This window comes from Protomyctophum parallelum, assembly GCF_964188405.1.
Source record: "Protomyctophum parallelum genome assembly, chromosome: 7".
NCBI lineage: Eukaryota > Metazoa > Chordata > Actinopteri > Myctophiformes > Myctophidae > Protomyctophum > Protomyctophum parallelum.
In genome coordinates, this window is record NC_139705.1 from 21588685 (window position 1) to 21615359 (window position 26675).

The following is a 26675-nucleotide window of genomic DNA, read 5'->3' on the forward strand; positions in this document are numbered from 1 at the left end:
TGAAAATTAACCTTAGAGGGATTTCTGATCCGCCACCTAACACTCTACATCTATCACCTGCTGGCACATAGACCACTGTGTGTAGGTGTGTGTGTGTGTGTGTGTGTGTGTGTGTGTGGTTGGCACGTGCGGCACATGCAAATAAATGTTGGATGGTGTTTACACCAGCGCCACCTGCCTCCAGCCTATATGCTGCTCCTGACAGTCAGAACACACACACACACACACACACACACACACACACACACACACACACACACACACACACACAGGCAGTGGGGGCTGTTCGCCGGCATACAGTAATGTACCTCCTTTCTGCTGTCACTGTCACTTGCACTGTCACAAAAAGACAACCCGCATGCACGTGAACACACATATACATGCATGCATGCATAGCATTTCTTTTTTTGCTCTGTCGGATTTGTCTTCCCAATTAGACATGCAACCCCAATCCGCTGGTTTGATGTTGCGCACGCACGCACGCAGCCACGCACGCAGCCACGCACGCACGCACGAACACACTGCAGCAGATCAGAAATGTCTCTGCACTCTCCCAGTAAACTGCTGGGTTGGAAGACACAGAAATGAATGTCCTGCTTTGCATAACGTCAACTCAGGTCTCAGGATGAGAAATACAGTGGATTACGTTCTGAGACTAACCTCATTTTTCCGCCGACACTAGACTAGACTAAAACTAAATGAAATTTTAATACAAAAAACTATGACTGAAACATCAAAATGTCCTGTCAAAATCAACACTGTTCCAGGCCAGATCATGATAAATGTATATCTCTGCTCAAAAGACCCAGGCATCCCTCCAGTCATTTCACGCCTCATTGTGCCTTTATGCATTCTGTCCAATTTATTTGTTTCTCTCTCTCCCTCCTCTGTCCCTATCTCTCTCTCCCTCCTCTCTCCCTCTCCTCTGTCCCTATCTCTCTCTCTCTCTCTCCTCTGTCCCTATCTCTCTTCTCTCTCTCTCTCTCTCTCTCTCTCTCTCGCACACCGCATTATTTACAGTGTGAAAAGCCTCAAATTGGCTGCCACTGCTTATTATAAGATGCATTCGTCAAGGGCAAGGATTAGACCCTGGCTCTGACAAGCCCCACTGCATCTTGGGAAGGAGTGAAAAAGAGAGGGGGGGGGGGGGGGTAGGATATTGGATGAGTGCACCCCCCCCCCCCACAAACGCACACACACACAAACGTGAAATATTTATGTATGTCGACATAAACAGAAGTACAAGAGCCTTGTACAAAGGACATAAACGCTGCCAGTGCAGTCAGATAATAGGAACACACACACGCACATGCACGCACACACACACACACCGCCCTTGTGTCTCTGCATCCAATGGCGGGGGGGGAAGTGCGCAGGGGGAGACTGTGTAGAATAACCTTGGTGGCGTGCTGCATTAGTGACATCATAGGCTCCATCTCGCTGCATTGGCCCACGTCAGTGCTGCTGCAACGCCGAGCGCACGCGCACACGCACACGCGCACGCGCACGCACACACACACACACACACACACACACACACACACACACACACACACACACACACACACACACACACACACACACACACACACACACACACACACACACACACACACACACACACACACACACACACACACACACACACACACACACACACACACACACACACACACACACACACACACACACACACACACCTTGCTCTTTTTTCTGTCCACATCTCCCACTCTCTCCTTAGTCCCTACTCTGTCACTCTCTCTCTCTCTCTCTCTCTCTCTCTCTTTCACTTTCTCCCCATGTCCCTCTCCCCTCCCCTCCCCTCCTCTCCCTCCCCGGGGTCTCATCTGGAAGCTGCAGCTGTGTTGCACTGCAGCTGTGCGGCTGCTCCTCGGAGCGAGCGTCACGCACGCAGGCAGGGGATATGGCACAGCTTCTCTATACCTTTTTCACTTTATTGCTTGATTTTGATTGCATATTAGTAGGTACAGTAGAGAGAGAGAGAGAAGAGGGGGGAGAGAGAGAGGGAGAGAGAGAGTGAGAGAGAGAGAGAGAGAGAAACTGATGGCAGAGAAAACACGAGTCTCCTCCCCGGTCGGTCAGGACAGGCAGCAGAGTATAATCCTATACCTGGCATTTCTTTTCCATTTCTTCTGCTTTTCTAATCATTCCAGTTATTGTCAACTTTCAGTATTGTGTTTCTTGCCTGGAACTGGAAGGTCCCTGTCTGTAAAGCTTATTGAGGTCATACACCCCAGGGACCTAGAATCTCCAGACCAGGACTGTCACCGTTACACATTTAAGTTGACGATTCATTGTCACACCATCACTAATAGTTGTGATTAACAATTTAATTGTGTTTTTGGCATTGAACATTGGAATATATTAATAAATAAATAAACTGTTTGCATCAATTAAAAAGCCACAGTCAGGGATAACTGAAAAATACAAAGAAACTACTGACATATTCATTTCTGGAAATAGCTGATACAATACATCACGAAGTGACGTGTTGTATCAGCCCCCCAGGTGAGTAACACTGAGGTCATACATCCCTGCCTGTGCTCCAGTCCACCTGCATGACAGCTTGGCTGCTGATTCCCCCCAGGCTTGACAGACTGTAGAGGTTATTTTTCAAAGCCTCCGTGGCCGTTCAGTTCACCTTCCAGATCCCTGCTGGCGCTCCCACCCCCACCCCATCCTCCACCTTATCCCTTTAAGACCAGATTCTGCTCTGTCTTCTGTTTTTTCTGAAGAAATTTTTTAATTCTATGTCAGCGGAAGCAAAGATATGAGTTAAAAAACGTTTGCCGTGAAAGAATATATTTTCATGATTAAAAAGAATTTGCAGATCTACAAGCTCGTAGCTTGAGCTTGTACATCTGCTATTTTTCGAACAGCTAAAAGTTTCAAATAAAAGCTGGTGGTTAAAAGCTAAGGCGACACAGACAGACACCGGAGACACCGTCCTTGGGCCAAATGGGTTAAGACCTGCAGTAGTCGGAGGGGCAAGCCGTACGTTTTATCCAGACCTCCAGTGTGTCATCACTAATTATATATGCCCTGTGCACCCTGGCTTAAACGCTGCGGGGGGGCAGCCGCTATACTGGGCCTGTCCTCAGCGTGCCATGAGCACACGTCTGCTTCCAGCATGTCATCCCAGGCATGGGCTCAGAGCACATGTAATACTCATGTTAGATCCCCCCCCCAACCATTACGCACTAAGTACATTTACTCAAGTACAATTCTGAGGTATTTGTACTTTACTTGAGTATTTCCGATATCCAGTACTTTTTCTTCTACTCTCAGAGAGGCAAATATTGTAACTTTTACTCCACTAGATTTATTTGAAAACTCTCCCCCCCCCCCCCCCGCCCCCAAACATCCATTTTATCCCCAGGCCTTAGCCCCCCTGGGTGGTGTGATGATGCCCCCGGTGCCACTCGGTGTCTGGCAGGCCTTTCAGCACCTATACTACTGTATGGCCAGCTGTCAGCGGCCGTCCTGGACCACCTGCGGCAGAGACCAAAGCAATGTGGCACAAGCCCACCACTTAATGATCATCATCTTCGTCATCCGTCCACTAGACTAGAAGTGTTTTTTTACTTGGCCATGTGCACGTGAGCCCCACACATGCACACATGGCTGGCAGACCAGACCAGACCAGAGCAGAGCGGACAGACGACTGTTATTAGCCAGGCTGTTTCCAAGCTGCTACCTGATCCACTTTTAAGTGCTGCACTTGGGTTCTAAGCGTGCGTTTCAGTGAAGGGTGTGCAGCCAGTGCGTTTATCTTTGTGGGGACCCCAAAAAAAGGTCCCTGTGAGGATAGTAAAAGCCTCAAATCTGTTCTGGTTATTTATATAGTTCTGGTCCGGTGAGTTTAAAAGGGTCATATTTTTTTATGGTCGAGAAAAAAAAGTTAGTTTTACGATTACGACATGTTTCAGGTTGGGGTAGATTAGACATTTTCGCGGTGAGTAAGATTTAGGGTAAGGGCTAGGGATTAGGTTAGCATGTGTTAAACGTGGCATTTTTAATGAAAACAAATCTGATTTGATGCCCCACAAAGATAGGAAATAAAATATGTAGTTTCACGGTGACCCAGATGATGAGCTATAGCTATAGACCATCGCCCATCTGCAGTTTGCTTCACCAATTTCCCATCTCATCCACCATTCTGTCCCAGTCACACACACACACACACACACACACACACAAGCGCGTGGTCCGGATGATGGATGACTCACCTCTGTTGTTTACCTCCAGAGTAAACACATTAGCAAGGAGCTACTTTTTCAACAGGGGATTACTCTCACTAGTCTCACTGTCTGTAATGGATCTGCACACATTGTGTTTTCTCCACTGGAATGCATTTTACATTTTACTGCCCGAAAACCCTCCAGCCCACAAAGACTATACCACCATCTCTCTGCTACCTCATCCTTGATATATTACAGATACCGCCGTCGTCTGCTGCCCAGTAGCGTGTATATTTAGAGTCCGGCCACTCCATAAGGGTTTTGTCCAAGGGCCATCTGACCCTCTCTCTCCCAGCAGCTGGGCCTGTTCACAGACATTTGTATCGTAAGAGCCCATGCATGCCAACAAGCCATTGATGTTGCACAGCCTACTGTACAGTGTGTGTGCACACTTGCATTCCACAGTACATTTATATACTATGAGTGTGTGTGTGTGTGTGTGTAGGGGATAGGACGGGTGGGGGTGCTTTAGGGGCCTATATAGGCAGACAGTTTGGCATCCCTCTGACCCCAAGTTCAACTCCACTCAGAATATCCGTCAACATTTGTCGTAATGAAAATGACTGGAGCCTAGAAAACTATTGGTGTGTGTGTGTGTGTGTGTGTGTGTGTGTGTGTGTGTGTGTGTGTGTGGTGCACGCCGGTGTGTGTGTGTGTGTGTGTGTGTGTCAATGTTGATTTCATCGACAAAACTATGACTATGAACTACCTTCACTGACGAAAGCTATGATTACTAAAACAATTTTGGCAACAAATAAAAACTAGACAAAAATCTTAGGGAGGGACTAGTGGAGAAGTCACTTTATGTTTGGTTGCTCTGAAAATAGCAGATCTATAATGTACGAGCTCGTTGTGAGCTTGTAGATCGGGCTATTTTCAGCATGCAACCAAGTGTAAGATCAGCCATTACAACACCATCAACCAGGTGTAAGATCAGCCATTACAACACCATCAACCAGGTGTAAGATCAGCCATTACAAAACCATCAACCAGGTGTAAGATCAGCCATTACAACGCCATCAACCAGGTGTAAGATCAGCCATTACAACACCATCAACCAGGTGATAGACGGTCATGAATGGAGTCATGGACCAATACTCAATAATTTCAATAAAATCACGTTGAATTATTTAAAAGGCAGCAGGGACAAATTCATTCTCAAGTCCATGGGTTCGTCTATAGGCAGATTCTGCAGCCTGACAGGCTCATTAGACAGGATTGAATGGGCCTGACATTGTACGTGTGAGAAAGACCGTTGAAGGTTATGTCTGCAATTTTGCTACACACCTTGAAGACACCCTGCAATTTGTTCTTGTTTTTGAGGGCAGGTGACCCGTACCAGCTGGCAAGGGTGAAATGTGACAACTGATTCAATAAAACAAACAAGAATTAAAACATTTTCATGAAGGTCTTCATAACACAAACCCTATAACGTCCTCATTCTGGGACTAAACTTTGGCAAAAAAAAAGCCAAATGATAAGCTCATAATGCCATATATTGCCTACGTATTTGCGAGTGGAAAGGGCCTATCGTACAGACAGAGCCCTTGGGGATCCGTTCAACTAAGTATAGGGTTTACGTATAAGTGGAGAAAACTGTGAAAGCTTGTAATAAACGTACATGCGCTGATGGATGGGCTTATTTCCTCACACAGCAAAGGTCAGCTCCATTACAGCGTCAAGACATTTGTATTGCTGCAGTCCACAACCTCAGCGGCCTGGTCATTCATCGCCACAGGACACATGACCGTAGGATTCTTAGAAAATCTAGTCAAGCAGTGGCCAAAGGTTTTACTGTCCCGTGGTGTTTCCATTACCAAACTGTAATGTTGCAACGCAGCTATCTATCACCTGTAAGCCTGCCTACATTCGGTGCCCTCAAGTCTCCAGTGTACTGTATATTGAATAACGTGCCGACAACGGCATGCAGGCGTGTGTGTGTGCGTGTGCACAAGTAAATGGTAAATGAACTGCATTTATATAGCGCTTTACTTTACAATGTACTTCACATGCACATTCACACAGTGAGGAAACCATGCAAGGCACCAACCTGCTCATCGAGAGCAGAGGGATTCAGTGTCTTGCTGAAGGACACTTAAGTAGTCACACACATAGTCAGGAGGAGTCGGGAATCGAACTGGAACTTTCAGATTCAAAGGATGGCAGCTCTACCTCCTGAGCCACTGCCGCAGAGTAAAAAACTCTGCCACAGAGTAAAAAACAGCATGCTATGTTTGATCCACATGTTGATGGGCATTTCACTTACTCTGTTTGGTCTGTGTCTCCTCCCAGAGTCAGGCAGAAGCGCACTACAAAGGCAACCGGCACGCCAGGAGAGTGAAGGGCATCGAGACCTCTAAGACTCGCCCCCAGGAGGGCGACAAGCCTGCGACTGTACCCCCCACCTCCTCCCCGTCTCCCCCCGGTGCCGCCATCGACAGCGACCCCAGCAACCCAGGTAAGACAATCAGCATAAACTCCCTATAAGACCACAAGCTGGGATAGACGAGAGTGGATAAGTAACCCTGTGCAGTTCTGTTGATTGCCATGGGTGTGTCGAGGAAATAATAATTGCCCACAGGATCGCGAGATGACACTTGTCTTGAACAGCTAGTAATGAGCTGGATAACAAGAGTTTGGGAAATAATTACCCCCAAAATATGAAGATATAACTATACTAGATATAAATGCTTAATGAGATTTAAGCAGTCCCACCTGTCCTGAGTCAAACTAATTATACGCAGAGCGAGGTCGGTGTGACTCACAGTGACCACAGAGATACCTCCACCATCAACACAGTCAGGGAAGAGAATCTTCAAAGTCTGACGAATTTCGGTATTTACCACAGACTGTCAAAAACGTAACAGTGACGTCACCCATTGGTGATGCAACCAATAATTATAATACAGACTCGTTTTGGAGCCACTTTTTCTCCAAATTCAAATCCACCGTCTTGGAACTGAACTTCACTCAGTAGAGCCTGTAGAAGACCTAGAAGTATGCCCTACTTCATCATCAATTTTAAAATGAATGGGACCATAATTGACTTTTTTTTTTCTTTCCTAAACCGGATCACAACTCGGTTTAGATTTAGAACAAAGGTTTCCCTCCGAGGTGGAAAGTCTGGTGATGTCAGGTTAACCTACTACTACTACTACTACTACTACTAGAGGTCTTCTCTTTTCCACCAGTACAAGTTGAGTGCTGCATTAACAACTGGTCCACCTCTATTATGTTTCTTACAGCCAACATAGAACTACACAGCTCAGAGACTGTTACAGCCAGTGCTGTAGCCTAGGGTTTTTCAGACGGTATACCATAACTATTCCCTGCGAGACATGCGCATGTATGGGCTATACGCTTGCGTGTGGTCAATGGATGAAATTATTTTTTTATTTTTATCCAAAACTTCGGCACAGCATACTATATAGCGTATAACGGTAGACTACATCACTGGTTACAGCTGTGTGTGGACTGTGGACACACATGCACATGCAAATAATTGTTGGAGAAATATTTGGAGAAAAATGAAACAATTCCTCTAATAATTCACACATGGCTGAATAAGAGCCTCCGCTCTGTTAATCATATAAATATCTATTGTGGAATGGCCAAGTCCCATGTAAATCTGGTATGTTCATTCAAACTGTCAGTAGTCCCGAACCCATGCCGTTAACATTTTAAATAGGTAGGTAGTCTTGTATGAAAATTTGACCTAACCTTGGGATCAGCCTGTTTTAAGTTGTAAATCTACTAGCATACGTTAGTAGTTGTTGGCATTTTTTTAAGTGAAAACAGGTGAGCATCAGCTGGAAGTTGAGGTTGGAAACAGGTTGACAATAAACCTCTGGATTCTGTTGTCATCAAGGCTTAGATGTTCCAATTCATCATAGATTGATTCTGTTTCATCTTAAGTGAAAAGAGTCTGTAAAACTCCTCAGCTTACTAAAAATGTCATACTCTCATAATTCTAATACTGCAGAGACTGTGATGGAATATGAGCCTAAATCGAGAGCGAGGGTTTTCTTCGTCTGCTTTCAGTTCAGAAAGAGGTAAACATTTAACGCACGTCCGCCAAAGGAACTACGTAACTAAGTAGAAGAATAAATTGGCTGATGTGAAAACCAAACGCCAGATGTGCTTCCTGCCATGACTGACAGGTTGACTTAAGTATAGGCATCAAGATACCTCCAGAAATGACAGTGTGTTGCTGCATCCAAACCACAGCAATGCTTTGTTCACTCCAAACAATGCAGCCCTGGTTTTAGCCTATCACCATTGTTCAGCCCTTCACCACATTTATAGCCTTCACCACGTTTAGCCCTCACCACGTTTAGACTAGGTGACTTTGACACTGTGAACCGTGGTCGTTTTATTGGCCTCTTCACAAGGCGTCCCCCGATACCCAGTGTGTGTGTGTGTGTGTGTGTGTGTGTGTGTGTGTGTGTGTGTGTGTGTGTGTGCGCGCGCGCGCGCACGCGCACGGGAATGTGCGTGCGTGCGTCTGTGCCTATAGTGATGCAAGTTCTTGGGAATGATAATGCCATTTGTCACAAAGTAAAAATAAATTTATGAAAGCAATTTGTGGATTGAGCCACATGGCTGCAAAAAAATGATTTACTGTAGGCAGCTCAGCATAAGGCCAGATGAACTCAAATTACAGGTTATCTTGTCATGATCATGATTCTTCTCCCTCTACCTACACCCCCTCTCTCTCTCTCTCTCTCTCTCTCTCTCGATCATGATTCTTCTCCCTCTACCTACACCCCCCCACCCTCTCTCTCTCTCTCTCTCTCTCTCGATCATGATTCTTCTCCCTCTACCTACACCCCCCCACCCTCTCTCTCTCTCTCTCTCGATCATGATTCTTCTCCCTCTACCTACACCCCCCCTCTCTCTCTCTCTCTCTCTCTCTCTCTCTCTCTCTCTCTCTCTCTCTCTCTCTCTCTCTCTCTCTCTCTCTCTCTCTCTCCCCCCCTACCTCCCTCCCTCCCCCCCCCCCCCCCCTCTCTCTCTCTCTCTCTCTCTCTCTGAGACCTGTGTTTTTGTCCTCTTTTCCATGCCCGGAACTTTCCATTCCCTCAGTGCCACCAGTCTGTCCCCGGTTCAGTCACTGAAGGGAATGAATAAATTAATAAATTAATCAACCAACTACGTTTTGTTGACATTCACTGTACAACAGTTTCTGTTCAGCAGACATGTCAACCTTGATGTCAGGAAAGCCACAAGGCATGAAGCAACAAAGGAAAATCCATGCAACTTAACAAAAGATAAAACTCAAAAGACAAAAAAAGGCCAACATATTGGGACAGCGTCAAAGCTAAAAAACCTGTTCAAGCCCTAAATGACGCCCTTGCCGTCTTTGGTGGTTTTCTCGGCCGACCCCGTGGTTGTAAAAGGCCAGTCCGTACGTCTCCCTCCCTCATGGGGGATGTGAGGCCAGCTCCACAGAGAAGTCCAAGAGCAGAGAGGAGCCAACATAAGCCTGCCATGGTCTAAATCTGAAACCAGCAACATGTGAAAGAATGCATTTTTCCATCCAAGCAGCTTTCTCGTGACCCTGGAACCTTCTTGCTTCCTGGTTTGAATCCTTGCTTGTTTGCTTGTGTGTGTATATACATTATACGCGCTGTGTGCGTACTGTACGTCTGTTTATGTACAGTGCGTGTGTGGTGCACACTTAGGCCGGGAGCCAGGTCCACTCCTCAGGATGAGTTTTTTTCACTATGATTTCCTGTTATCTTATACCTTGGGCCATCACGAGTGCATACCGACCACCCTCAACTCGGCCCTGTTTGATCTCAGGGACCAACAAATTAACAATCCCCCCAATAGAGCGTCGCAGTCCCACCCGCTTTCATGACGGCGCCAGGCCCAGAAATGATTCCGAATGCATTTTTCGCATAGACTTTTCAAAAGGGGGTACAGTTAATTTGAGTTTTCTGACCATTTGTGCATTACCTTAAATAAATATGTACAATTACATCATTTCGTCAGAAGCTTTTTCCGAATAGAGCGTCGCAGTCCCGCCCCTACCAGGGACCAGGAAATGATTCTCCGTTCATTTTCCTCAGACATTTCAAAAAATTTCAATATTTATTTAAAGACGTTTACGCCGCGGACAAAGCCAACTCTTGTCGTGATATATACTTTTTGAAATGTCTATGAGGAAAATGAACGGAGAATCATTCCCTGGTAGGGGGCGGGACTGCGACGCTCTATTGGGGGGATTGTTAATTTGTTGGTCCCTGAGATCAAACAGGGCCGAGTTGAGGGTGGTCGGTATGCACTCGTGATGGCCCAAGGTATAAGATAACAGGAAATCATAGTGAAAAAAACATAGCAAAACTCATCCTGAGGAGTGGACATGGCTCCCGGACTAAGTGTGTGTATACAATGTGTTTATATAGCTACATACAGTGTGTGTGTACCGTATGCACATAAAGTTTAATTTGCGTGCATGTGTCCCATCACAGTGCACTGCTCCAGTGTGCTCCACAGCCATGGCCAGGGCTGTGGGAGCAGCCAGCTGCATTGTGTGGGCCCCAGCTGGGAGCCTGGCGTCTGGACGCTTAACATGGCTCATAAATACACTGGGGGCCTGACTGTGGAGCTGATAAAAACACATACTGTATTTTGTTTCATAAAAAAAGTATTTCATATCATAATGTTTGTAATAATTTATAATATGTTCAATAAAAACATATTTGACAAAAAAAAACATACTGTACAAGTGGCGTGCACTGACTTATACTACTGACTATAGGCAACGCGAAAATAAAACACACACACACACACACACACACTATGTCCACACTAGCACACATGAACACAAACACACTAACGTACTGTAAATTGCTCTGGATTAAGAGCGTCTGCTATAAATGCATAAATTGTTAATTGTAAACACAGATGGCCACATAAACACACATGAAGACAATCAGAGTATTGGACACAAACATGACTTATGGCCACACAAACACAAATTATGGCCACAACAAACACACATGAACACAAACACACACACAAACACAAATTATGGCCACAACAAACACACATGAACACAAACACACACACAAACACAAATTATGGCCACAACAAACACACATGAACACAAACACACACACAAACACAAATTATGGCCACAACAAACACACATGAACACAAACACACACACAAACACAAATTATGGCCACAACAAACACACATGAACACAAACACACACAAGCACATAATGGCCACACCATAGATATATATAAGAAAGCTAGATGGCTCACCCACGCTCTGGCCAATGGAGAGCGACGTTGCTACGTTGCGGCCATCTTACCTCAAGGCCACATAACATTGTGTGTGTCTATGGGGCATGTATTTTTTTTTTTACTGTAGCCCCGAAGTAAGATGGCCGCCGGGTGAACGATGTCATAAACTTGACAAGACATGGAGATGTGATCCACAGACCATTGATACATTCCCACTTCCTTATCATTTACTGGCTGCTTCATACTTCATATCCTGCGAAAATATGCAACACGTTCTGCCAACAATGATTTCAACAAACGGGGAGTGGGGAGGTGCGATTCAGAGTTATGGGCCGAAATAGAACGACAGACAAATATGTATACTGCACATATTGCTTTAAAAGTGTATGTGCTGTATACAGCAATTAGAATTGTAGGCTACGTTTTAACTATTCAACTCTAATAGTGTACAAAAGTGGGTCCATTTGGCCTGGGCCGTGGCTCAGCGGTCCAGGCACCTTGGCCGGTAGTCCAAGTCTGGCAGTGTGCTGCGGGTTCAACTCCCGATCCCGACGGCCTTTACTGCATGTCACCCCCCCATCTCTCTCCCCCATTTCAGCCTCCTCTATAATAAAAAAAATCAAATAAAGGCGAAAGCCACAAAAACATCAAAAAAGTGGGTCCATTTGTGCATTCTTTGTGTAGCTGTGCGGGCAGGGGACTATCAGAATGTAGATTCTGATAGTTGTGGTTTGTTCTTCCTATATTTATGTTACGTTTTCTCTTTGTGTGCGGTATGTATATTGTTATGTCATGTGATCGGTGTCCCTGGAAAGGGGGCCATGGGAGGAGGGGAAATAGGCAGAGGGGACACACACACATTTAACATATTTGGCTGTAATTGTCCTACAACGATTGTAAGAAGTGGAAAAATAACAAAACAAATTGAACGTAAACACTGGGAAGACAAGTGGCTGCGCCTGCGTGTGGAGAGATGATGGACAGAAAGGGCTGTGGTGCGCGGTCCACCCAGAGTGGAAGGCCTGTGGCTTCTGGGGGATTTGGCGTGGAGGAGCTGAGGGTTTGGCCCGTGAGATCAGGAGAGGGAAGTCAGCTGTTTACCCTCCCTCCTTCCCCTTCTCCTCCCTGACACTCCCACTCTAATGGAGGGTCACATTAAACCACCCTGATATTATGCTCAACTCTGCGCACACACACACGCACGCAAGGTCAATTGAATGGATGACTTTCATGTGAGGGCTAGAGTTGCACGGCTGTGTACCGACTGCAGTGTTGAGTTACACAGCAGGGCCGATATGCTGCGCAGTGCTCCGTCTGTATTTGACGTTTGATAGACGTCAAATCAAACATGCTTTATTCCTTCTGCCGCTCGGGTCCAAGGCATTTATGTTTCTGTTGACAATGAGCAATGTTTTCCTTCGGCTAACGCCAGTTGACGACAGTATGCTTTTCCCCTTGGCATCGAGTTAGTTTTCATCGAATGTGTTTCTGTGAGTCAGTATTCGTATTTGCAGGCTGGCTGGGTGAAGGCACCCTGCTGCATTATGAATGAGTCTCGGCTCTTCTTAACACGGCGTTGGGTTTCTGAGCTCGTCAATCATTAAAAACAGGCAGTGGACAGCAGGGCAGGGTTGGACAAGGCCGCAAGGCGGGTGGGGGCATAGGAAGGGGTGGGGGGGCATAGGTAGGGAGCCATCCTGGCAAAATAAGGACTGATTTAGGGCATGGTCGGTCACACATCTGCGTCCGAAACGCTGTAGCCAACGCACGCCGAGGTGTCACACGTGTACGCTGTAGCCAACGCACGCCGAGGTGTCACACGTGTACGCTGTAGCCAACGCACGGCGAGGTGTCACACGTGTACGCTGTAGCCAACGCACGGCGAGGTGTCACACGTGTACGCTGTAGCCAACGCACGGCGAGGTGTCACACGTGTCAATTTCCCACGTTGTCATCTAGAGGCTTGTGGGCAGAAGTCTCGGTTTTCTGCAGTTCATTTGACCTTCGTTGGAATGGTTGACTCACTGCAATCAAAATGTCTGCCAAGCAGGGTCAACCACAGCGCTTCTTTTCTATTGGTCCAAACTCCCCTTGTTCCCACAGAATGGACGTGAATGGGACGCTGGCACCTCTGAAAGCATACGAGTGACCGTGGCGTTATACTGTGTCTCACTCCAACTGTACAATACAGCTTATACTGTGTCTCACACCAACTGTACAATACATTATACTGTGTCTCACACCAACTGTACAATACAGCTTGTAATGTAGAGCAAATCGTCGGTGTGTGACACCTGTGTGCAACTGTGTGTAAATCAACCTTAAACCCCAACATCTCATCACACCCAGGAGGTATGCAAACAAACACACCTCGACGTATACCATCTGCAAGCTGTCATAATCATCATACCCTGCTATGGTGAAAACCTGCTGGATTCACTCTACCGGAGGATGCTGTAATCTGTTTGCTTTGGTCTGAACCACTAATGTGTTTGACATTTAAGGATGGCCATACTGCATACATCAGTGCTCACTGTCCCAACAATTATGGTAATAACTCCCTCCTGCTCTGCTTTCACTTTTAATACGCAAGTTTTACATAACTGTGAAAAGCCAATATTTTATTTGGTTTTCTTCCATATGAAAGGCCCTTTTTAGTGCACAGTGCACAGGTTCAATGCTGTTGTTTTTAAATGTGCTCTTTAAATAAAGTGGATTGGATTGGATTATGTTCTGTAATGCAATACAATGTGCTGCAAATCTGCTTACGCAAGTGATATCCCTGTTACACAGTTACTATCACGGATTGACTTTCTACTTTATTAAAGTAGCAGACTAATTTGAATAGTGTCTTACAACACTTGGGATCGTGTTAGGATGAACTTTGACCCATTGAGCCTTATATTATTATCATTTATTGTCGAGACTAGAGGCAAGATGTTGCAAGCCTGGCATAGGCTTTCCCCAAGAGTGTGTGGGGATGACACACAACAGGTGTGCAGTGCAGTCACACTTAATCATGTTGGACTCAGGCCAAGGTATGACTGCTTAAAACAACTTCACCCACCCACGCCATACGTCCTATATCTGAATGCATTCGCTTAGAACAGTGCTTCTCAACCTATTCTGGACCACTTGAAAATCTTGAAAGTGTTCGCGGCACAACCGTCTAAACACTTGCCGGGTGCATTTTCGGTGCATTTTTGTTTTGGCAATTATTCTCACGGCCCACCACAGGTTGAGAACCACCTGCTTAGAACACAACTCATCGTGTTTGTGTGTGTTTCGTTTCGGTGTCGGAAGCACACAATACTGTGTGCAGGTTGTATTTTGACCAGTCCAGCCCGTGGCCCAAAATGAGTTTGACTCCCTGCGCCCTGATGTAACCCTGTAGCTCTGGCAGCAATTAACCCTGCTCAGTGATAATCAACAGAGCCTCTCCCCTGCTGATCACATTCTGTGCATTTTCCAGTAAATGAAGGCAATGTAAACACACTGGAGAAGTTCGGTAAAGCATCTGGATAGAATTCTCTCTCTCCCTCTGATGACCTGTTTCATTGAATTATTCATGGGACGCCTTGGCTCTGGGAGGGAGGTCAGCTAACTCAGCCTGATCAATGTTGGATTAGTCCCATGGTTTCTTTCTGCACAATCAAGAAACACAGAGAGTGTTCTGTGAAACCTCTTGTGTTAGGATCAGTCTCATGTTTTGATTGTGGTGTTTTGTGTGTAGGACGGAGTATGTGTGTGTGTGTGTATGGGAGGGTTCAGTTAAGTTGACAAATGGCATTGCTTAGCCTTTGTTAGTCCTACGTTAGATTTTCAAGCTGTTTGGGGTTGGTGACAGACCCCAGAGACGTATGGATACAAAGGCTATGATGAGACGTATTACCTGAAACTGAACATATCCTACGTATGTGCAGTGGGGAGTGCAGCCGTGGGAGAACTCTGTGGTATGAGGTGGAAGACATTAATGTGATGGTTGGGTTTGGTATGGCACGGATAAGGATGGTGAAATCCCCTATTAGGATCTGGTCCACCACCCTTATTCCTTCCCACACTGACTCAAACCACATGCTAAAGAAAGACACTATGAGTTCAGCTCAGTGTTACCTCAGCAGACACTCCAGCCAAGAGTTCCTTCCTCGGTAACAAATGGCTGTGATGGAGTGTGAGAGTATGTGCGTGCATGCATGTGCTTGCACTGGTGCATGTGTGTGTGCGCGCGCCAAGTCTATTTCTATTTAATCATAAGTCATCCAAAGATATTAGGGTGTAGTACTTTAGTTTTGTTAAGCGTTCCTTCTCCTTTGCACTTTGAAGTGTGCAAACTCTCCAGCCGAGTTAAGCAGCTTAGTGTGTGTTGTGGTGAAGTGGGTGCAGCGTAAATCTAAAGGCACCTCCTCTCTGGGCTCTAAAGACCACTCACCCATCACCCTCGTCTTTGATCCAGCCCAACTTTACGGGCTCTCGAATGCCGCTCAGCGATCCGAGTGAGAAATATGGTTTTGACAAAACATCTGCTTGAAAAACGTATACTATACTGAGCTGCAGTTCAGCAGCTGGAAACTTCCAATGTGGAAAGAGGACGAATTCTCTGACTTGGAAAGTGGTGGAATGGAAAGGCATCACAATGGCATCTTCATCAAAGCTGATGCAACGGAGGAGGCCAGGACAAGTCTTGTTACCTCCTCTGAGTCCTGACTGAGCGAACAGCCTCCGCATAACATATGAATCACCACATGATCGGGTTTCATAAGGCCTCAGCGCTCTGCTGCCTCACAGGATGTAATATGGAGGGAGAAGAAAAAAAACTAGCGTAGACACAAGCTTACATCACGCGACAAAACAACAAAGGCACATCCTAAAAAAGGAAATTGAGCAGTTAAAGTCAATATTTGTTTTCTTCACAGCAATACTCTGCATTAGCCCTCTAATACCCATAATCCCACGGGACTATTCCATCCCCTTCGCTGTGGCTCTGTGTCCCGTGGAAGAACGAGGAGGGCCTACTATACTGGTCTATGCGGATGGACGGCTGGGGGGTTGGGGGGGGACTGTGAATTACACCCCACCCAGATTTAGGGGGTCTTTTTTCAGCCAACACCCTTGGCTTGGTGAATACCTAAAGCATTGCACAATGAGAGTGGCTGACCAAAACCATGTGTGGACGAAATTTTGTAATATGGATGTACATACCGGTCCGGTATGTTTGTGAGCAACAGAGAGTTGAAAGAGGACAGATAAAGGTAGAACAAAGACAGAGAGAGAGAGAGAGAGAGAGAGAGAGAGAGAGAGAGAGAGAGAGAGAGAGAGAGAGAGAGAGAGAGAGAGAGGATGGGTGTTCTATTTATGATGTTTTCTTTGGCCTTAGCGTCTGTCTGTGCCAAGTTCAAAAAACAAGTGCCATTGTGTCACTGTACCAGCCAAAAATAACAGGTGTGAGAGAGCAAGTCAAAACATCCCACTGGCTGAGGTATCTGTTTCCCATTTCTCCTCCTCGGAAACATTTCAATAATATGAGGCCACATCAGTAAGAGAAGGGCACTTCAAAGGGCCAACAATCATGCCCCTGCCATGTACAGTATTGTGCCTCTTCCTGTACGAGCTACAGAATATCGTACCGTATATACAGTATACGCCCATGTCGTCTGATCCACATCAAGTCTTATTGCTTTTGCAGTTAAAAGGAACCCGCCTTTCAACACAATTACGGGTCATATGGAATAGCAAACATTATCCACATGCGAGCTCTTTAAGTTGGTTTGTCTGATCCTGTCACCAGACACTGGGTTCCACCATTTGAATGGGCCATGGGCTTGAGATGTGGTTGAATTGTCAAACAGTGGATTTTTCAAGGGTACTTTGCCTTACCGCAGGCGCAGACTTGAAGGGCTATAAAGTGCGCAATAAAACATTTTATTGTTTCAGTAATATGCCTATTTGTTCCAGAAAAACAACTTTTCAGATATTTGCACAATTTGACTATGAATTTCCATTACATTTCTCATGTTGTCATTTCTGTTTTGTTGTTGTCTGCAGATGAACCGATGCCCCTGGTACAGCTAAATGACTCCCTGCTGGCCCCGGGGCCCCTTCCTCCTCTCCCCACACCGCCCACACCGCCCATGGACTCCGACATGCCCATGGTGACCTGCGACCTACTCCCCACTCAGACTCCTCCGCTGATACCGCCGTCCTCCCCAGGCTGTGGCAACGGCGGCAGCGGTAGTGCCAATCCGGAGCATCCCGATGGAGGAACCCCGGGCCCAGGGGCTCCGGGGGCCCCGGCCTCCAACGGCCCCTCCAACCCAGAGACTGAGGAGGACAAGGCTAAGAAACTACTCTACTGCTCCCTCTGCAAGGTGGCCGTCAACTCCCTGTCACAGCTGGAGGCTCACAACAAAGGTATAGCTATAGCTGCCACGCGTGTGTACACCAGGGCTCATCGCCATGCTGGGTTGTGGTGGACAGTTTTGTCAAATTTCTATTTTTGCCATGGATATACAAATGAACCAGAAAACACAAAGAGCTGTAGCCTTAAATGACCTTAACAGTTCTGTAACTCTGAGTGTGTACAAATGGAACCAAATGGACTCGTAAGGGTCCTTAGAATAAAATTTCGAGAAACACAGTCCTAGTGGACTCCTAATGTGCCAGCATAGTGTCATAGTAAATCAGTGTTAAACATTCTGAAGAAAATCTGGAGACTGACATTAAGTTATTGGGTCACGCATGCATACACACCTGGACACCATTGCCCTTATCTCATACCATCTCGATTCAGCTCACTTTGAGAAAAGTACCTGTAGGGTGGCTATAAGTACTTTGGTGTGAGACTGCAGGGTTCTGACTGAAAGTAGCACCGATCAGCAGATAAATGATCTGCTTCACTGCACTTTAAGCTCAAACTCTGTAACCGAGCACTGCTATCCTGTTTTTTCCGGAGCTACGTCAAGGTGGCCCCGTGGCAGCGTATTTCTGCTCACCTGTCTGTACACGTTCTCTCATATGGCATGCCGGCTGCACATCCTACACCACGCCTCACCTCACTCACACCACCATGAGACGTAATTATTTAAAGAAAACTCTCCCCCGCTCAACGATTTGACGATTGATGGTGTCACATCAGGCAGCAGGCGTGCCCGAGGCTGCTTCAACAGGACGGGTAACACTGGTAACAGCTATACCTGAATGATTCAAACAGGGTGCAACTGAAAGAACAGGTCATTAACTGTGTGTGGGTGAGATCTCTCTCTCTGACATCAGGCCTCAGCATTCTGTCAGGACAGTTTCGCACACATCACACGTGACATGAGCAGACATGAGCAGGGCTTTAAATGTCACTGAGCAGCCCACTCCCTGCCTGATCTAATTGTCCATGCCCACCAGCAGCAGTCTACCTTTGTGTGTGACATTGTGTCTCACTAGAGGACACCACACTGTTGGCGTCTGTTGGTCCTTGACCCTCCACTCTTTATTTTGGGACAGGCAGCTCCCCAGGCAGCCGTACACTACAAGACCTGCTTGGCCATTACTCTGCAGACCTTGTACACACACATGCAATGCATGCACTCATAGACACACGCACACACACACACACACGAGCACACACAGACACCAACCTGCACGCACACACACCCTGATGCATGCACACCTACAGTACTGTATGTCCTCATGCGCACTGCGCATGCAATCTGCGCCTTCACGCACGCATGCATACGCACAGTCCCCAGAAGTTGTGAATGCATCTTAAATCTGCACCTACAGTATTAATTACATTAACGGTGATAGTTGCAAGGGGGGCAGTTTAGCGTCATGCCCAAGACACACACACACACACACGCATGAACGAACGCACACACTCGCCACACACGGAGCAACGCAGTGAGTCAGGTGTGCTTTGTGATGTACTGTTAGCAGGCTTGTCCTTGGTGTGTTGAGTACATTGCCTTGGAGCAGCCAGTACTGAAAGGCATGAAAGCAGATCCTTCTTAATGTAGAATTAAATGTCAATCAATAAAACTGCAATCACTGAGATTATTATGGTTGATGTAACCGCTGGCAGGGTTCTTTATAGTACCCTGGAGAACCTCTGCCTCACGCAGGCACACCACGCACGGACACACACACACACACACACACACACACACACACACACACACACACACACACACACACACACAGAATGGAATGACGAGTTTATTGTTGTGCAGTAACAGTTTTACAGCTGCAATCTTGCACTAGATTAGGCTGCACACATGTGCGTACCAGTGCACGGATCCATCCATGATGTTCAGAACATGCATACAGTGTGTAACTATAAAAAGAGATCAGCGCAGAACAGATTAAAAACAAACATGACCCGGTGACATGCGCTGTGTGTCAGCCCACTCGCCCTGTTCCTCAGCCCCGTGGGGAAGATTAACAGTTCAAATCAACTCTGTGGGTAGAACAATCTGGAAGTAATCTTTCTCTCTCTCATTCTAAAAAAAAAAATACAAAATGGTGCATGTAACCATGGATCCAAAAATAAAGACATATGCTAGGCAGACGTCAAAACATGCACAGTATGCAGCGCAGCGCGAAACGAACATTTAAGATAAAAACTCAAAGCCGGAACAGAGAAGAATGATAATGTGTATTCAGTGTTATCTCAACATTTACGCAACGTGTTTCCGTGCTACCTATTGTCTATTTTCATGTTTTGAAACCCGTCTTGTCTGTTTGTGTGGCGCTTTAGTGTACACCCATGAGTCAAACTCCGTCTCACAAAGACAGAAACAAAAAAAAGAGAAAATAATCCACAGGGGCCTCGCCGTCAGCCCAAAATAGAACAAAGGCAGATACAAATACCCCAAGTTCACATTTTTGGCCACGAGTTAAATCAGTCATTCCAGCCTCTTCCCTCCCAGCAGTCAGACACCCCCGCCCCCCAAGCCCCCTCCCTAATACTGCCTCACCCCTCTCCCCATTCTCTCTCCCTGTAGTACCCTTTACTGTACACAAAGCCCAGGGATCTGAGAGAGGCCCCATCTCACAGCCAACATGAAACTAACTGGACCACCTTGGCTTTGGGGGTGGGAGACATGGCCATGTGGGTGCGTGCGTGCATGCTTGCTTGCGTGCGTGCGTGTGTGTGTGTGCGACTGTGCGCGCGTGTGCGTGCATGCTTCTGTGTACGTGTGTGTGTGTCTGTGTGTGAGTGTGTGCAAGTCATGATGACTGGAATTTTTCAACCAAAAACAAAACATGTAATTACTTAGCGGAAAGCTATTTTGGCAGGTTATTGGTATGCTTTTTACACCGTCAAATCTGGAGTGTTTTTATTTATTATTATTATTATTTTACATAACTCTTCTCTTCGGGGGGTCCCTGGCACACAACTTTTTCAGATGGGGGTCCACAAGTATAAATTTGGGGGTTGTTGTCAGGAACATGTTTGAGAAGGGAAGGCATTGTGGAATCAGTCTCAGGTCTTAATGGGTTAAGTGGCTAAATTAACACACCAGACTTTGCGGTGTAGTTGTATACTGCAGGAAAAACAAGATCTAAGCGAGCTGAGCTTGTGCAATATTCTGAGGGCATGAATCCAAAATATATAAGGATATAAGGCCAAACGCATAATTTACCAAAACCATTACCATCGGGAAAGACTGTAAAACATCGATAGACTTTTAGTGAGTCACCCCATTGTATTGCCTTTATCAATGATGCTGCTTAGATGGGCTGACCACACATAATTGGGTTGTTAATTAATTTAGCCTACATTTTTATTCCTAGATTTATTGTGTTTTAATCACTGTACATCTTTAAATCTGTTGGGGTAAGTGATTATATTGGAATTACATGATGATGGATATTTATAATTTTTGTGGGACGTAAAAAGAAACCCACAACACATTCTAATATCCATTCTAATCCCATTGTCTAAGCTCTTTTTAATGCCGTTAAGAAAAGTGGTGCATAAATAAAAACTTTTACTGGCGTTATTATTATCAATGCCACCAAAGTGCTTCATTTGACACTCTGGGGTCAAACGCTGAGTCATTGATATTAATGTGCGCGCGTGCATGCGTGACTGTGCACGCGTGCGAGAGTGAGACAGAAGGATTCTATGACCTCAATAACTACACCCTCCCCACCCCACTGATTCCCAATCAGTTGTCACAACATTAGCAGTGAAGATGAGCTGTGGCTCATCTCTCTCATCTCCAGCCAACGTCAACCATTCTAACTCCAACTTGGTCCCACTTTGTAACCGAAAGCCTCTCCCTCCCCCAACTCGCCTGGCTGTGTCCCTCTAGTGGCGAAGGGTTCACATTGCACTGTTATCCCACTGTAATGACATCGCACATGTGTTCGTTTAGAGAGCAAGACTCCTGCCACTGATACACAGTCTACTCTTTCATATCCTGATGTTTGTCATTGTCACCGTCCGTCTGTCTCTCCATCAGCGCTTTGAGCTTCAGAGAGTGACACTGTCCAGACTCATTTCATTTATTTGAGAGCTGGCAGACGGAGGCACCATGACTCATATGGCAGATAGCACGAATAGTGATGCATCTTAAATACATTCTTCAAATAGATTGTTTCATTATAGTTGGTTGGCTCCTAATTATGTCATTAAATCAGAGTCCATAAAAATGATGACGTGTGTGCGTGTGTGCGCCCGTGGCATGCGTGTTAATGAATTAATTAGGTTTTATTTTTGTGTCTTGTCATAAGACATCCCTTACGGGATTAGAAGACACCAAAAGCATAAATAAACAATATCACATTCACTTCCTGGAATATGTTTTCTCTGAACATTTGTCCCATACTTTCTCTGAATATGTGCGCGTGTGTGTTGTCCAGGTACCAAACACAAAACCATCCTGGAGGCACGAAGTGGGCTGGGCCCCATAAAGGCATACCCGCGCCTGGGCCCCAAACCCATCGGTGAACAGACAGGGGGGCCGGTGGACCCCAACACTCAGGAACGCACCTTCCACTGTGAGATCTGCAACGTGCGGGTCAACTCCGAACTGCAGCTCAAACAGGTGTGCAGATTTTGCCAGAAAAGGCAGAAGGAAACTGTAATCTAATCTTAAGTAAATGCTTCAAAATGTAAGTGTGTACTGTACGCCAGAGGTTCCAAATCACTGGTACGTGTACCGGTGCTGGTACACAGGACATGTCCCACTGGTACGCAAGAAGGGAATGCCACGACTCTATAACCAGGCGTCACCAGGATTTTCAGCGGTGAAACGTTGTGGTTTATAAACAGTTACTTCCATGTTGCATAGCATAATGGTGACATCACTGTGGAATCCTTGATATCATTTAGGTTAATGAAACAACATTATCTTGTTACCATAGTAACATCGCATTCTATTTGAACATTTGAACAGCAAATTGCAATACACTGTAAACTCACTGTACTCGGTTGATTTAACTCTGAGAGGGTACGGAGTAACAAATGGATAAATAGACACTCAGGATTTTATTGTGTACAGTCCAGAAAGTCAACTATCTAAGCATGCATGTGTCTATTTGTCTCAAAGATCAAATCAGCCTTCATAATTTGGGGGGATAAACAAATTACCTCATTGAATAGTTTTTTCTTTGCATAGTTAGTAGTTACTACTTTTTCCCCTCTATGCCAAATGTCTTTGCCAAAAATAGACACTTTGTGAGCTTATAGATCTGCTATTTTTGCTGAATGTTTCTCCCGGATGAACAGGGACATTACTAGGCTTCATGTGGTGAAGAGAGCTGAGCTGGTCATGCATTATGATAGATTGCAGCATAACACTGCCCCCTGTCTGTCTCCTCCGTGCAGCACATATCGAGTCGAAGGCACCGGGACGGCGTGGCAGGAAAGCCCAACCCCCTCCTCAGCCGACACAAGAAGCACAGGGGAGCTGACCTAACGGTAACCTTGGCTTTCACCTCTCACCCTTGAACCCCAGGGGGCTCGGCTCCTCTGACACAGTGTAGCAACCCGAGATGGAACAGCTAATCAGACACACATTATTGAACTAGGACATAAAAACCTTTCAGTCAGTGGTTCATCATTGTTGATTAAATCCCTACTATACCAAAGCTCTCGAGCCGGCCCACTCTGTTTTTTTGGCCGCCTCCCCTTCCTGGAAATGTTTCTTGATTGAATTGAGAAGCTCTGCACTATGACAGATCAAAAGAGTCATGCATGGAGACAATTTAGAGTTTCTATGTCTCCCGTCCATATGTTAACCGTCTGGAACTAATAGTTTTATCCTGGTCTCTCCTTTCCCCCCTTCCCTCACACACACCTATCCAACTCTCCCTCTGCTCCTCTCCCCCATTTCCCGCCCTCTTTTCTTCTTCTTCTTCCTTCTAGTCTTCTTTGACCTTCTCTAAGGATCTGAGCAAAGCCCTGGGGGCGGGGCTCCTGCCCAGTCCCCTGGCCGTCGCGGCGGCCATGGCGGCCGCGGCCTCCAACAACCAGCTGGCCCAGCTCCGCGCGGCAGCGGCGGCCCCCCTCCACCACCATGCACACCACCAGCATCCACACCACCATCTACTGCAGGGCCCGCCCCTCAGCCACATCCTCAGACCCGCCCCCGGGCCCATCCGCACGGCCCACGGCCCCATCCTCTTCTCCCCTTACTGACACCACACACCCCGGTTCACCCCTCGGACCCGTCAGGAACAGCCACTCCAAAAAAACATAAAACTAAAAAAAGCACACTGTGAAGAAATAAACATAATCAACAGCAATTGACAGGAGCGAGAAAAAACTACAAAAAAACTACAAAAAACATCCAAACATTAAAATATCTAGGTGGGAGGAAAAAGCGAGGGAAGCGAGCACTGGAAAAAAAAAGGAGAAGGGACATATGTTCTTCTTTTTCCACTTTACCAGGAAAACTCTCCCTTCATTTCAAAGACTCCTCGGTGATAGACTGACTGGACGAACAGAGGAGAGGTATTCATTATGCATTGGACTCCCTTGTACATCTCTCCCCTCACCCCCCCCCCCCCCCCCCACCCTTCCCCTCTCTTCCACCGTGGCCTGCCACGGCCGCCTCAATAGAACAAGCAGACGTAACACGTGGATCTTTGCAAAGAAAACGTTGAAGCATGCCTAGTGTTAAATGATCATGCTGGGCTGAGGTGGTTCGATGTGTTCTTCTTCTCACCCCTATGCACCTCTAAACAGCGAGACTGTAGTGTTATGTCAGTAGGATAGCTGCTTCCATCGGTCTTTGCTATAATCAATGTGTGCGCGCCCCCGTATACCGTAGCTACGGTGGCCTACGCTGTACTTCACTGTACATGTTTCTCCGCAGCCGAGAGGCCAAGCCAGCGGCGAAGCCAAGCCCTTTTCTCAATTTATGACACTCTCACTAGATGCAACATGTTTTTAGGTGGCGGGCAGGGTCCTCCCCAGATGCATGGTGGGGTGGTGTGGGGTCAGAAAGGTGACTGCAGCAGGGATTTGGCTATCAATTCAAGGGAGCAGGGGGGGGTGGGGGGCCTAGCATGGGTCAGTGCGGTCAAACTGACCCCAGGCAGCATGCAGAACGACACACACACACAGGTCCAGACAAATTTGTGTTTCAAAATAGACTATGCCAAGAAATATGGCTGGAGGGGGTGGACGCTTCCGTCAACCTCCATAACAGTCAGAGGAGGGGGGGGGGGGGGGGGGGGGAGTACATTCTGTGTACTGTCTGTGCCGTAGCATTATGTGCTACACGACCAGAGTTTGAACCCAAAGGAATAAACCCATATTTCTCTTAGAGTTGCTTTATATTTTTTCTGCTGAACAGACAGACACACTCAACGCCACGGGAGAAGCCTTTGTGATCGGATCAGAGTGGCGTAGCGGTATTCACAGAGCGAGGTCATGGTATGTCATCCTCACACCACTGCACTGTGCTCATCATCGTTCATACGCTGTACCAACGGCGTAAACCTGTGTTCCACCATATCGATCGCCCTTGTACTCTCTGCAACGGGCCTCGCACCACCGAATGCCGCCGAAGGGTCAGGCTTCTGCATCGCTGGATCGACCTTCTCTCTCCTTCTGCCCCCGACCTTCCTCCTATGATCCCTCCCACCACCCAAAGGGTTCAAATGAACTGTTAATGCGCAGGAGGGGGGTGGGGGGCTAGCACATTGACATTGGCAACAGTAACGTTGACTAACAACACTGCAGGCAGAAAGGAGAAGGGTGGAGAAATGAAGACATGGAGGAACGATGCTGAATTAGAGTGGCATCCACGTCATTTCCTACAACCGAAAGCCATGAAACGCACTTGTTTGTTTTTCTTTGTTTTTTTTCAGTGACTGTTTATAGTGTCTCCGTTTAGTATGTGTTGTTTGGGTCATTATTTCACCTTCATAGCACACAAGAGATTATGAAAGAACAAACATAGCATACTGTGCACGCCATGAAAGAGGTGCGCACGGCTGTGTGCAACAAAAGTAACAAAAACTCGTATTTTTCTAGGCAGAGAAAGTGTCGCTGACTGTATTTGACAAGGGAGAAGAGAAATGGGCCAGAGGGATTGGAAGGCCGCCAGTCTGAAGCGTTGAATAGATAGACTGTGACATCCAGGCACAATATATCACACAAGACAGACTGACTCACAGACATTAGTGAGCGCGGGGAGCCACCATGGTGGCTGAGCATTGATGTGACTTTCCTGCTGAACACCTTCAAACTGACCCTCTGCTAATAGGCTCGCACACAGAATAACTCTTCCTACTTCCGGGCCCCTTCCCTACTTCCGTTACAGGTGTTACCGATTATACTGAAGGCTCTGTTCCATTCCGGTCAAACAGAGTCAGGGTGCTGCTATTGTGCATGTTGTCTTGCCGGAGAAACACTCTGCTACACCAGTGGGTCTCAAAGTGTCCTTGAGTGGGTTCCAAATGGCCCCGTACACGTGTGTAACTCTGTGTGTACAAATGGAAACAAATGGACCCTTCATTTTGTTTTATTTGTACACTCTCAGAGTTATGGATGGGATCGTGTTTTTGAACCACTGCACACTAAATGGAACAGAGCCTTAATTAGTATCATCGGTAACACCTGTGAAGGAAGTAGGGAAGGGGCCCGGAAGTAGGAAGAGTTATTCTGTGTGCATAGAGTCTATCGAGATTTACACTGTGCCCTTTC

At 46.5% G+C, this 26675-nt stretch overlaps 1 protein-coding gene across 3 annotated transcripts in view; it reads left to right on the forward strand.

Annotated features, from left to right (window-relative positions):
- The window catches only part of znf385a (zinc finger protein 385A), a 100178-nt gene extending 75193 nt beyond the window's left edge, over window positions 1–24985 (forward strand). For all 3 annotated transcript variants that reach the window (XM_083768565.1, XM_083768566.1, XM_083768567.1), the window contains 5 exons: window positions 6555–6720; window positions 17564–17929; window positions 22379–22563; window positions 23346–23438; window positions 23886–24985. In XM_083768565.1, coding sequence (XP_083624691.1) covers window positions 6555–6720; window positions 17564–17929; window positions 22379–22563; window positions 23346–23438; window positions 23886–24158 — 1083 coding nt within the window. In that variant the 3' untranslated portion in view covers window positions 24159–24985. The remainder of the gene's footprint in view (window positions 1–6554; window positions 6721–17563; window positions 17930–22378; window positions 22564–23345; window positions 23439–23885) is intronic.
- Window positions 24986–26675: the final 1690 nt, after the last annotated feature.